Here is a 14315-nt window from a genome sequence, read left to right as displayed (position 1 = left end):
GTTCAGTTCTGATGCTCATCATCCAGAGTCAACACAGACATCACAAGTTAAAGGCGTGGTCCTTAGCCAAAGTCCCCTCACTTCAGACACCACCTCCGAGTTTGGGAGACCCCCAGTCTGTGCACCCTTCTGACCGACTGGGTACAAATTCAGGGGAGTTGCCATAATGTCTTGGAACCTGTGATCTCCCTTCACTCAATAGAACAATTAACAAAACTCAAGAAAACATTACACTTATGATTATAATTTTACTATAAAAGGTACAGATCAGGGCCATCCAGTGAGGAGACTACAGAGTGATGTCTGGAAGGATCCTGAACGCAGAGTCTCTGTGACCTCTTCCCAGGGAATCAGGACATGTGGCGCTCACAGGAAGCTCCCCCGAGGCCTAGTGTTGGCAGTTTTAATTGGAGTTTCGCCACTTGAGCATGATTGATTTGATCATGATTGAACTCGGTCTCCCTGCCTGATACCACTTTCTAGCTTGACAGGCCCACATCCTGAGTCATCGCCTTAGCATAAACTCAGGCGTGGTCTTAGGGTCCACAGTGAATAACAGATACTCCTATCCCTTCCCTGGTGGCTCAGACAGTAAAGCGTCTGCCCGCAATGCGGGAGACCTGGGTTCAATTCCTGGGTCGGGAAGATCCCCTGGAGAAGGAAATGGCAATCCACTCCAGCACTCTTGCCTGGAAAATCCCATGGACAGAGGAACCTGATAGGCTACAGTCCATGGGGTTGCAAAGAGTCGGACATGACTGAGCGACTTCACTTCACTTCCTATCCCTTCCAGAAATTCCAAGGGTTTAAAAGCTTCCCCTAAAGAACCAGGGACAAAGACCAGTCAGATTCTTTGTGTACAGTCCCATCACACTTAAAATCAAATGTCTTTATCAAGACTATAAGGCCTACATAATCTGACTCTCCCACCTCAGCTCCTGTTCTTTTCGTTTACTCTCCAGCAGTCCTGGCCTTCATTCAGTTCCTTATACACTTTAGATGTGCCCAGATTCTTTATACAAGCTGTTCCTTTTACCTAGAAAGCTCTTTCCTAGATGACCAATCAGTGGATTGCTTCCTGTTGGTCTTTGTTCTGATATCATCTTGTGAGATGATTCCCTTATTTGGTTAAAAATAGCACACCACCCCCTACCCCCATTTCCCTTCTTCTTTATCCCTTTGCCAGTGTTTTTATTCTTCAGTGCATGGTAGTTACTAAATAAATATTTGTAGAATTAATTGGTTAATGGATACTTTTTTATACCTCTTGAATTTTTTTGAATATATTATCTATTCAAAAATAACTTCAAACAATAGGACAAAGGGAAAATATATTTAAATAAAACAACTTTGCCTTATTTCATAAGTTAGCGTATGCAATGCTTTGTATCCATTTTTCTATTCAGTGTATGTGAAGGCTTTTTTCCATTGATATTTTCAGTATGGAAGCAAGAGTTAATCCCTTGCCCTTTCTTCTTCTTTAAGACTTTGTTTATGATGCTGTTATAGCGTGTATCGTAGTGAATCCCGGCATCTGCCCCTTCTCCTCCCACTGTCTACCCTGCCCCACCCCCAGACCGTGAAAATTTTGTAGCCTTGGTGCCAACCACAGTTCTTTATATGTATTAGAAGGTGCTGAGTAAATATTAATTTTAAGTAAATTGTTAGCTTCTCTGCTAGCCCAGTAAAAATATAATGCTAAACTTGAGAATGATTGATTAAAGACTGTATATAGTATCTTTCCATCTGATTTTCATTCATTTATTAAATAATGTGTATTTATGCTTTAGGCAATACTTGGTGCTAGCATAGATACGAAGATTAAAACTCAGCCCCTGCCTGTGAGGAAGAGACTATTTAAGGAGGAATTCAGGTACTTTCATATTTATAGCACTAAAACTGTATGCTTTAATAGAGGAAGCTGCAAAGTTCTGTAAAGGAGTGAGAGACAGTCCAGGATAAAGATTTCCCTGAAGAAGTGTTTAAACTGTGCATGAAAAAGCAAATTAGAAAAATCGAGAGTCGAGTAGGAGAGGAGAGAGCATCTCAGAAAATTGCGTGGTCAGAAACATAGCCATGAAAGATGGAAAGTAGGGTACCTTGTAGGAAATGCTTGGAGACAAAACAAGAAAGGTGAGGACCAGATTATAAGGGGGTTTCCATGCTGTATAGTGTTGATGAAAAATTAATTGATCTAAGAAAGAAATGGAAGTATTTTATTTGAACCAAGCTGAGGATTATTACCTGGGAATAGCATGTGAGAAAGCTCCAGCAGTTAGAAGTCAAGGCATAGTTGCATAAGTTTTCTGAGACAGAGAGCTGTGTATGAAATGATGGACTGTTGACAGTTTACAGAGTCTGTTTCTAAGCATCCCCTTATAAGATCAAAAAGGAGTGTTATCTTTTAAGGAGTTATCTTACTGATGCTGGGAGAATGTTGCTCTTTATATGAGCAGGTATTTCTGCCAATGGGGGAGGTTTGATCAATGCATAATACAGATACACAATGCATAGTAAGGGGGAGAGAGGGAGCTTAAAGGCAAAGAAATTTGTTTTATGTTTAAATTTTTCTTGTCTTGTCATAAAGTACAAATTTTTTTCACAGTAAGAAAATGTGGACTTTGTCCTTGTGAATGGGGAATTCAAAATTAGTAATAGATTTTTCACTTCAGAGAATTTTTGTGGCAGCGCAGAAAATGGACTGCAAATTTAATCATTGCAGAAAGCACAATTAAGAATTTAGCTTACTAACGCATGCAAAAGATAACGCAGGCCTGGTAGAGACATTGTCTACAGGACTTGGTAAGCAGAAGACTATGAAAAGTAACAGAAAAGTAGTTAAGGATTAAACACAGATTTCTAAGTGGCAGGTAGATTAAGTTTGGGCAAAGTGGGGGGTATTCCAGATTTATTGAGATATAATTGACATATAACATTGTGTTATCCAAGGTATACAACATAATATCTGATACGTGTATAATTTCAAATGATTATCACAGTAAATTTCATTAAATCAGTTACCTCACATCGTTAAACAATTTCTTGTTTTAAAAACATTTCTATTCTCAACTACTTTCAAATATACCATTCAGTATTAACTGTAGTCACTACGCTGTCCATTGGGCTTCCCAGGTGGCGCTAGTGGTAAAGAATCCTTGCCTGCCAGTGCAGGAGACACAAGTGGGTTTGATCCCTGAGTCAGGAAAATCTCCTGGAGAAAAGAATGGCTACCCATCCAGTATTCTTGCCTGAAAAATTCCATGGGCAGAGGAGCCTGGTGGGCTACAGTCCACAGGACCACAAAGAGTCGGTATGACTGAGCACACACGCTCCTCCAGAACCTCTCTTCCAATGACAGGTTTTTATCTTTGACTACCTTTACCCGTTTCATACACGCACACCCCCGCCCCCCAGTACCTCTGGCAACCACCAGTCTGTTCTGTATCAGATTTTTTTTTGATTCCACATAGAACTGTGATCATGCAGTATTTGTCTTTCTCTGATTTATTCCACTTAGCATAATGCCATCCAGTTTTATCCATGTTGTCACAAATGACAAGATTTCCCTTTTTAATGGCTGACTAATACCCTACTTTGTGTGTATCACAGTTTCTTTATCCATTCATCTGTCATTGGAAAGGCAGAAGAAAGAAAGCAACTTAGGTTGTTTCCATGTCTTCGCTACTGTAAATAATGCAGTTATTTAATTTTGCAAAACAGTGTAGCAATTTCTCAAAAATTAAAAATAGAACTACTGTATGATCCAGCAATTCACCTTCTAAGTATATATCCAAAGGAAACAAAATCACTATCCCAGAAATATATCTGCACCTCCATGTTCATTGGAACATTATATACTGAGATTTTTAATGGAAAAAAGATTGGAGGAAGAGGAAAGTGAGCAAAAATAATCCTTAGTGTACTTTGGGGCTTATTGTTTTTGAAATGCCTGTGGAGTATCCACATGGAGGTGTCTCTGCCTTTGGAAATGGAGAACTGAGCAAAGTTTAGGAGTCAAGTGAGAGACAGAGGGATATGGGAGTTACACAGGAAGACCATCATCATAAAGCAGTGGGAGTGATGTGGCTTTTTGTTTGTCTGTTTATGAAAAACATATAGAGAAAAGGCAGCTGGGCCTAGGAAGCATCAGGTCTGGGTGAAAAAAATTACTATTGGGAGCCAAGGTAGGAAAATGTTTCCAAAATAAGACAAGGACCAAGGCTTAGGATTTGATGATTTAATGGTATCATTGAAACTAGTTTTTGTAGAGTATAAGCAAAAGTGACATCTCAGTGAGGAGAGAGAGTGGGGGCAGCTGATATTGAGTCCTTGGGATGATTTGGTCATGAAGAGAAGGAGAGCTATGGAGCAGACAGGCAGGACTTAGGGTGCCTGAGTAAGAGGTTGCGTGAAAAGTGTTTTTTGTTGTTTTTTTTCTTAAGTTTGTGGAAATGTTAAACATTTTTTATAGGATCAAGAGGAAGAAACAAATAAAAAGGAAGGTTGGAAATAAGAGAAGAAAGATGATAATGGAGAAAGGCCTCAGAGGCTACATCAGGAAATGGGAGACAGTGTAGGTGAGAACTGGCCTTAATGGAAAGAAAGAAAACCACTGCTGAGACCAGGAAGGAAGGACAGAGTAAGGACTTCAAACAGTATAGAGGTGTAGGAGAGGGAAGTTGAAATCATTAACTGGATCCTTTGAGTGGGCCTCTGTATTCTCTTTGTCCTGAAAGGAGTAGGGGCAGGACTGAGCACTTGAGACAAATGGTGAAGGTTTAGAACAGAAGGTAAAAGATGAGATAAAACTAACATTTACAAGATAGCGAAAGGGTGTTAGAGTAGAATTGGATGTCCGTTTGCTCTGGTTTACTGAGAGATTCAGGTTAAGAAGAGAAACAAAACTGGAAGTACTCAAATACTGAAAAACTGAAGTTCCAGGGACCTGAGATGCAACTTTAGGTTTAATGAAAGTGAGGGACTAGGAAAGGAAGAAGAACCGAAAGCTGTGGTTGTGGAGGGAAATATTCAGAGTGGTGAAAGACAGTCCCTAAATCTTTAAAAATGATTGGAGAAGCAATACCTGTAATAGGATATTGAAGGTTTCCTATCGTAAGCAACTTCCAGATTTCTGTCCTAGGTGAGAACGTGGTTCACTACTGTCCCTTGAGGCAAGGAAGGAAAAGACTGCAGTGCTTACCCACTGCATGGAGAGCGGGCAGGCAGGACAGGACTTCATTTCCACACAGTTCAGGTTCAGTTGAAAGCAGTGCTATAGAACGAGACTGCTGAGAGAAATGCTAACACTTACATAAGGGTTTTCCCCTGACAGAACCTGAGCACAGTGCTGAGTGGGCAGTCAGCAGAGGAGAAGGTGCAAGCTTTGCCCATCCATCATCTGCTGGCTGCTGCCTGAAGGGGCAGCACGTTTCTCTTTGCAGTGAGCACCAATAATTAGGGTCATACCTGCTTGAAAACCTTCTGGATAATTGGGTGAAGATTTAAAGTTAGGTTAGATGGCATCATTCCCTGCATTCCTTCGGGTGGGTAAGCAGCTCCATTGCCAGTAAGCCTTCTTGGCTGCTTCCTTTTGGACAAGTCAGGCTTAAAGAAAGAACTGCCCACCCTTCCCTTCATTAACCCCTCAGTATTTTCTGCCTGAAAAAGATCTGGGAGCATGTGAAACCTGGTTTGAGCCTAATACTATTCACAATGTTCAAATGAATTTTTTGGAATCTTTATTACCCAGGAGGCCCGTGGGGACCAGAAGAGTCTCTGCTGCTGCTAAGTCGTTTCAGTCATGTCTGACCCTGTGCAGCCCCATAGACGGCAGCCCCCCAGGCTCCCCCGTCCCTGGGATTCTCCAGGCAAGAACACTGGAGTGGGTTGCCATTTCCTTCTCCAATGCATGAAAGTGCAAAGTGAAAGTGAAGTCGCTCAGTCGTGTCCGACTCTTAGCGACCCCATGGACTGCAGCCTACCAGGCTCCTCCATCCATGGGAGTTTCCAGCCAAGAGTACTGGAGTGGGGTGCCATTGCCTTCTCCAGAGAAGAGTCCCTAGGTGCTACTAAAAAAAGAAATGTCTAGCACAGGCCAGTCCTGCTCTCACATCTTGAAGGCAATTGTTACAGCAATTGTTGCTACCTTCCTTCCAGAAATCCTATACAAAAGCAAGAATAGAAGTCAGGTTTTCAAAAGAGGATATGAAATAAGGGGTAGAATTTCACACCTACATTATATAAACACACATATGCACATTTTCTCCTCAAAATGGCACACTCGGATTTAATCTTTTACTAAGCAAATTTTAAGCTATTTTTTTCCCCTTCTGTTATGAGAACTGGAGTTAATGCCTATGAAGGTATGGCTCTTCTCTGGCTGCTTTTGCATCCTGGACTGGTGCCCCTCTATAATATTCATATAGGACAAAACCCAAAGCCTTTTCTATAGTGATACAGTTAAGGTAGAAAGAGATGTTCTTTGTGGTTTCCTAGAAAAACAAAAATTTTAAAGTTCATGTTACAAGCTATATCTTCATGCTTGGTTGTTACTATAATTTTTATTGTTTTACTAAGACCATAAACTCTGTGTTGGTTATAATAATGTATACCTGTTCTTGAAGAACATTAGACCCCATCTTTTGATGAAAAGCAGTTTATTGGTATTACCTCAAATGTCTAAAACCCCATCAAATTTTCAGAGCTGCCTTGTTACCTTTATTTGTACTGATCAGTCTGGTTTGGGGTTCTTTGTCAAGAATAAAATGATCTCTTATTGAGAGAAATAAAAGGTTGTGTGTGTGTGTGTTTGGCTAGAATAGTGTTTCTCAAAGTGTGGTCCCTGGATCAGCAGCATCAGTATGGTTTGAAGAAGCCCAGTGCCCAGATTTTTACTGGAGGATGGTACATAGGCAATCTCTGCCTGACAGGTACCAAAATTCAGACTCCCAGAAGGAAGGCATGTGTTCAGCATAAACTGTATTGTTTATAGAGACACCATAGGAACGGTGTGCTTGGCCAAGGGCCAACCTGATATAGTCTTTTCAAAGGATAGAAGTGGGACCTGCTAGGTCTCTCTTCTTCACAATTGTGCTAAATAAGTTAGTATTTGATCCATTTATTTTATTTAGTTACTGATCTTGGTGTTGGGGCTTCCCTGGTGACTCAGTTGGTAAAGAATACGCCTACAGTGCTGGAGACCTGGATTCGACACCTGGGTTGGGAAGATCCCCTGGAGGAGAGCACGGCAACCCATTCTAGTGTTCTTGCCTGGAGAATCCCCATGGACAGGGGAGCCTGGCAGGCTGCAGTCCATGGGGTCACAAAGACACGACTGAGCGACTAAGCACACACTGGTCTTGGTGTATGTCTGTGTTACAATGTCCTTAGAATGTAAACTCTTTGAGGACAGACAGCATCTACCCTGTAAGCTATCAGACATCAAGATGAGTGCCATTTACACTGTGAGCCTATAATAAATCCTTTGCTTCTGCTCACGCTCTCCCTATATTGCCTACTGCATCACTTCTTGTTTAAATGCCTGCCATTCTTCAATGCCATATTCAACTCCCCAGCTTTACCATGAAGGCTTAACTGATTAGACTGTTGACTCCTTATTCTGATTCTGGTGGTCTTGTACTATCCATTTTAGTGCTAGATTTAATACGGCCTTAAAATTTCCCCTCATTTCTTCTTACACTTATCTGTCATCTCCTGTCAAAATATAAACTCCTTAAAGCAGTCCAATCTTTTCTGCTTTAAAGAGTAGTGGTTCTTAGATTAAAAAAAGAAGATTGACTAATGATGTAAATTACATAGAAAAACTAAAATGATTAGGCTTAGCATTCTTGTATTTTTAGATATTTAGAGGTAAATCAAACAAGCAGGCTTCTTTAGAAAAAGAGTAGTTAAGAAATTCCCTGATGGTCCAGTGGTTAGGACTCCATGCTTCCCCTGCTGAGGGCCCAGGTTCAGTCCCTGGTCAGGGAACTAACATGCTGCAAGCGATGCTGTGTGGCTAAAAAAGAAAAGAGTAGTTAACCCCATAGATTTGATTAGACTAGATTATAATTGCAGAAAGGACACCTCCATTTTATAGAAACCTCTTGTGGTTTAAATAAGGTAATGTTAGAAACCAGATCCATTAAAGTGGCCATTAATTGTTAGCTAAGCCTCAGGTTTTAAGTTGTTTTGTGGGGTTAAAGAAGGTATGTTAAACCAGTAATTTTTGATTGTAAACTGTATTTTGCCAAATTTTTCCCCCCAGGCTGCAGTTCCAGGAAGCCACCATCATTCTAGACATAAAGTAGCTGTAATTAATCATGTCCTGCTTTCAGCCAATGAAATTGTAAATGTTCTATTAGCCAGATTTTCAATTATCCATAGGACTCTCTGTCCCATTTGCCCTGAACAGGTAAAGACATTTCTGTTGTCATTTTATCATTATTGATATTCTGGAGACTCACCCTTTAAAATTGATCCCATTCAGCAGAGGATTTAGAACCAAGGATTAGGAATTAGAAATGCTAGCATATTTTTGGTAGTATTATACTCTTGGTCAACTCATTTATCTGTTCTAATTTCTCCTGAGGAGATCTTGGCTAACTGCTTATATAGATACCAAATTTAGACTCCAGGATCCATGCAACACACTATTGCTGCCATTTGCAATGAATAAATCATCTTTTGTCTCCAATTTTGCAGGTGTAAAGAAGTGAATAAACGGAGACCCCGAAGTTTGCTAGAGAAACTACGCTGGGTGACCCTTGGCTACCATTATAACTGGGACAATAAGGTACTCAGATTTGCTTGCTCATTCCATTGATTTTCATTTTTATGCTTCTTGGGCCCACATAGTTTGACTTCTTTCTGGCCAAGCTTAAAGTATCAGATTATCCATTTGTGGGAGGGTTTCTTTAATATATTCCCTCCTTTAAAATCCTTTTGATACAGAATCTAAAGAGGAATGAATAGTTTATCAAGAGAAAAGTACTTTTTCATGTGCTCTCAGATTATATTATTTCATCAAAAGCCATTGATGCTTTCTCTGGGGAGGTTTCAGGGATATAGGTTTTTCTTTCCTGTATTCATGAGGAGTTTTTAATTATAATCTTTAGTTCCATTGTTATTTAGTGTTTGTTGATTATTTATTTTCTACATAATATGTGCTTGGAGTGAAAGAAGCTTCATGTCCTTACAGTGTTCTCTTCCATCAACTCACAAAAGAACTTTCAAAATCTAGATTCCTTTGACTGCTATATAAGGTCTGTGCAGGGGAGAGATGGGAAAGAATGTCTGCAGTTAAAGTTCCATGTTTTCTTGAGGTACAATTTCTTCTTTCCTGACTCTTGCGCTTTGGAAAATGCCTCCTTTATCCCTGACATCTCAGTGCCACTTTTCTCAGGTGTTTGCCGCTGAAAGGACTTAATTCTGAGGATAAACTGAATCAAATTGGCATGAACCATCTTCCTACTAACCAGTTACTTTTTAAAAGCTCTGTAGGTTCAGTCAATCCAGCTTATGAATAAATTATTAACTACTCAGTAATTAATGTTGCTCAGAACTATTCATGATATAAGTCTTATTTTCAGTCATACAGCTTTAATGGAAAACCAGACATCTGTATTTGGGGAAATGGCCATGTGGTTTTCTTCTGGTTAGACAGCCTGGGTTTGAATCCTGCCTTCAATATGGCTGGTGTCTGACCTCCCAGGACGATTTTGAGGATTACCTGATTAGCGCCTTTATAGTGCTTACAGTAGTGCCTGACTGTTCTAAGCAGTTAAATTCATTAACACAGTAAATGTTCGCTTTTTGGTTTTTAAGGTACTAGTTTTATTGTAGATACTGTTATTTCCCAAGGACCTCAGAGTTAGCCTCACTTACTAAGAAAAGCATGGTGTGAAAAGAGTCAAAACACACTGAATGGTTCATCAGAGAAAAGTGGAGGAGAATTAAGAAGCAAGAGCAGTGCACAGGGAATTCGGTCGGGATAAAAGCCCAAAAGCTGACTGTTCTGTTACAGCAGAGGCGACCCAGTGCTGTAAGTAGTTTGTCTTGGACTAAAGGAAGGACTAAAACGAAATGGTAGAGAAAACCTTCTCTGCTGCTGTTGCTGCTAAGTCGCTTCAGTTGTGTCCGACTCTGTGTGACCCCATAGACGGCAGCCCACCAGGCTCCCCCATCCCTGGGATTCTCCAGGCAAGAACACTGGAGTGAGTTGCCATTTGCTTCTCCAACGCATGAAAGTGAAAAGTGAAAGTGAAGTCGCTCAGTCGTGTCCAACTCTCAGGGACCCCATGGACTGCAGCCCACCAGGCTCCTTCATCCATAGGATTTTCCAGGTGAGAGTACTGGAGTGGGGTGCCATCGCCTTCTCCGAAACCTTCTCTAACTACACTCATAATTTTGAGAAATTAAATAGGAGCTCTTATTTGTAGTACAGGAAAAAAGAGAAGAAAAAAGTAAAACAGATTCCAACTGAAGAGGCTTGGCCATCCATCAGAGACTTTTCAGAAAAGTCCGATTTTTCTAATCAGATCTGAGGCTGATTGAGTAACAGGAGGACTGAGAGAGGAGCCTCAGATCAAGGAAGCGTGTCGGCTGCTGCTGGCTTACGCAGCCCTCAGACCCCCGGCTGCTACCTTGTTCTCAGAAATCGCGTGTGTTTGTATGGAGAGTGTTCTGGCCTTGAAGAGTTGTGAGCCTTAGGTACAAAAAAGAGAGGCAGTTCAGGAAGGTAAGTGCTGAAAATTACTTCCATTTTAAGGTCCTGACTTGACCATAGTGTAAGTCAGTTTAAATGCTTTTGAGCATGTCAGCCCATCAGATTGACCAATGAAATCACAGGAAGCTATGTTGCAGACTAGTTCTTAATTGATACACTTTCTGCCTTCTGTCCCAGGATCCCATCCGGGATACATTACATTTAGTTGGCATGTTTCCATAGGTACCTCTTGGCAGTGACAGAGTTCTTAGTTGCCTTTTTACCTAAGAACTCTCATGTTTGGGATTAGAGTGGGCTTCCCTGGTAGCTCAGCTGGTAAGGAATCCACCTGCAATGCAGGAGACTCCAGTTCAATTCCTGGGTTGGGAACATCTGCAGGAGAAGGGATAGGCTACCCACTCCAGTATTCTTGGGCTTCCCTGGTGGCTCAGCTGGTAAAGAATCCGCCTGCAATGCAGGAGACCTGGGTTTGATCCCTTAGTTGGGAAGATCCCCTGGAGAAGGAAAACGCTACCCACTCCAGTACTGTGTCCTGGAGAATTCCAGGGACTGTATATCTGTGGGGTTGCAGAGTCAGACACGACCGAGTGGCTCTCGGAGAGAGGTGTGATTGCTGTGTACCGCTGACCCCGTGCGGGGTGAATTTGCCGGATCTGTCATCGCGTCGCATGGTGCCTACCATATCGTAGGTGCTCGGTGTTTTGAATTGGCTCAATATCGGATTGCTGGATGCCTCAAAAATGTGTGGCTATTAAGAAGACAAACTTTAACTTTTGTGTATAAAAAGGTTTATGTATAAAAGAAATAGGCTACAAGGATATATTGTGCAACACAGGGAATATAGCCAATACTTTATAATAACTACAAATGGAGTATAATCTGTAAAAGTTTTGAATCACTGTGTTGTATATCTGAAACTAATATAATGTTGTAAGTCAACTATACTTCAATAAAAAATCTTTTAAGGGCTGTATTAATATTACATGTGGTAGGGAACAGACTTACGGTTGCCCAGGGGGAGGGGGTGGGGAAGCGGGGAATGGGAGTTTTCGGGTAGTGGGTGCAAGCTCTTGTATATAGAATGGATAAACCAACCAAGTCCTGGACAGCACAGGACACTATATTCAGTATCTTGTGATAAACCATAAGGAAAAGAAGGTAAGAAAGAAGTAGGCATAGGTATAACTGAGTCACTTTGCTGTACAGCAGAAACTGACAGAACATTGTGAATCACTCAGTCAACATACTGCATGTAAATTAGGTGATTTTAAAGTGGTAATTAATCTTATGCTACAGTTTTCTCTTTTCCTGAGATCATTGTTTATTTTTCTTATTTTCCCTGCTTTTATCAAAGAGATACTCAGCAGATCATTATACACCTTTCCCTTCTGACCTGGCTTTCCTCTCAGAGCAAGTAGCTGCTGCCTGTGGATTTCAGGGTTTCCAAGCTGAAGCAGGTATCCTGAATTACTACCGATTAGACTCCACACTGGGGATCCATGTAGACAGATCTGAACTAGATCACTCCAGACCCCTGCTGTCATTCAGGTGAGTTGGGTCTAGGGATTTTGAATTACTTTTTATCATTTTATTCCTTTTTTATAAAGCATTTTTAAGCTTAAATAAATAAAAACATTAAATTTTTTAAATGAGTGAACTTATAATCTTTCACTTCTGGGCATCTTAGCAATGTACTGTAAGTAAAATTAACATCGACTTTTTGGGTAATGACCAAGTTACAGTTAATATTTCTGTTTAAGATGCATGGATTCTGTCTTTCATAATGAGAGGTATTGTGAGTGTCTGTGGAACAGATGAGTGGTAAAGACCATAAGGCACAGGGAGCGATCTTTTTGAAATAGAGAAGAGGAAAGCACAGAAGCCCGAGTAGTTTACTCTGTTTGTCTCCCTGAATGTAAGTTTATATTTTTGCAGAGTGCTGCATCTCCAGAGGAAAGTGCCTGAACAGAATCTTCTTAACTGCCTTATCTTTAAAATGAAGAGAAATGATGAATATCTAGTAAAGAACCCAAATTTTTATTTGCTTGTTTAATTGCTTCGATCTGTTTTACAGTAGTCCTGTGGTCTCTAATACGTTTAAGTAGCAGACCGTGGACTAGTCGCTCAGAGACACAAAGCAGAAAAGAAGGGTCTTAGCGCACTTTAAAAAGGAGGACCGGGGCTTCCCTGGGAGTCCACTGGTTAGGGCTTGGTCCTGTCATTGCCATGGGTCTAGTCTCGATCCCTGATTGGGGAATTAAGACCCCATGAGCCACACAGCACACACACACCCCATCCCAAAAGGAGTATTTGGAAGCAGTGAGTATCAGCTGAAATTAGAAAGCTAGTGCAGCTGGCAGTTAACTTTCCCAACCGTGGCTAACAACAGAAACTTACTATTGCGTGTTGTTTTACTTTTTCATAGCTTCGGACAGTCTGCCATCTTTCTCCTGGGTGGCCTCAAAAGAGACGAAGCCCCCACCCCCATGTTTATGCACAGTGGTGACATCATGGTGATGTCAGGTTTCAGCCGCCTGGTGAACCATGCAGTCCCGAGGGTCCTGCCCAGTCCAGAAGGGGAAAGCCTGCCTGGCTGCCTCAGGACGCCTCTCCCAGCTGACCTCCCCAGAGACTCGGTGGTGGAGCCCTGTTCTGTGGAGGACTGGCAGGTGTGCGCCAGCTACTTGAAAACTGCTCGTGTTAACATGACTGTCCGGCAGGTGCTGGCCGTGGGTCAGGACTTCCCTTTGGAACCCATGGAGGAGAATAAAAGAGACATCGCCACAGAAGGTTCCTGCCATCTGGATGATGACAATAGCCAAGTCAAACGAGCGAGGTTAAACCCTGACTGCTGAGACTTGGAGAGCCCATTCTTGTACTCCGGCAGGTTCTACAGGAAATGGCTCTGCTGTTTTGTATTGCCATCGACTTTAGCACCAAGACAAGCCGAAAACAGAGACAGGGAAAAACTCATCATTGATCACACTGTTGCCTTAGAACTCATCCTGAAGAGGAAGCTGATTAACCACTTTGTTAGAGAAGTGTTTGACATTGTCCAGTCCTGGTTAGGTTTTGGCACTAATGCACGAAGTCCGAGAAGGTATGACCTTCCACAAGAGCCTTCTCAGCCTCGCCATCACCTTTGAGCGAGGTAGAAGTGCGTTTCCATGTCTCTGGAATCTTTAAATACCTCGTTTTGTTGATGGGAAACATTATTCTCCTTCCACCACCCTATCTAGAGATTTGTGGTAAAATTGTGGTTCCATAAACTGACCATTAGTCTTACCTTAATTCTTCCAATCAATGTTGAATTCTTTGGACTTCTCTAGTCTTCACAGAAGAATCCTATACACATAACTGGAAATCACATCTCCTAGAAAAGAGATCAATCACAGCTCTGTCTCTTGCCTAAAAGGTAAACACACATAAACCCAAGGAAAGAGGAACGGTAGTTTCTCCAGATGTCTTTTGGGTCTGTAAACACTTCCGTTGGCTTTTAAATGTAATTTTCATTGTTGGACTGAAAAAATCCTAAGGGTATTCTGTAACTGTTTTCTCCATGAATAAACTTACTCAATTTTAAATTAAA

General features: G+C 41.4%; 1 protein-coding gene and 1 non-coding gene across 4 annotated transcripts in view; both read left to right on the top strand.

Moving 5' to 3' along the window:
* ALKBH1 (alkB homolog 1, histone H2A dioxygenase) overlaps nucleotides 1–14315 on the top strand; it is a 22602-nt gene extending 8287 nt beyond the window's left edge. For 2 of the 3 annotated variants that reach the window (XM_055538760.1, XM_055538759.1), the window contains exons 4-6: nucleotides 8704–8794; nucleotides 12081–12274; nucleotides 13152–14315. In XM_055538760.1, coding sequence (XP_055394735.1) covers nucleotides 8704–8794; nucleotides 12081–12274; nucleotides 13152–13581 — 715 coding nt within the window. In that variant the 3' untranslated portion in view covers nucleotides 13582–14315. The remainder of the gene's footprint in view (nucleotides 1–8703; nucleotides 8795–12080; nucleotides 12275–13151) is intronic. The other variant, XM_055538761.1, reaches the window with a different exon arrangement.
* Nucleotides 7917–7989, top strand: TRNAG-CCC (transfer RNA glycine (anticodon CCC)). The gene has a single exon. It is a non-coding gene; the product is annotated as a tRNA-Gly (tRNA).

Source organism: Bubalus kerabau, chromosome 10 (assembly GCF_029407905.1).
Source record: "Bubalus kerabau isolate K-KA32 ecotype Philippines breed swamp buffalo chromosome 10, PCC_UOA_SB_1v2, whole genome shotgun sequence".
NCBI classification, from domain to species: domain Eukaryota; kingdom Metazoa; phylum Chordata; class Mammalia; order Artiodactyla; family Bovidae; genus Bubalus; species Bubalus kerabau.
This window is presented reverse-complemented; position numbering and strand designations above follow the sequence as displayed.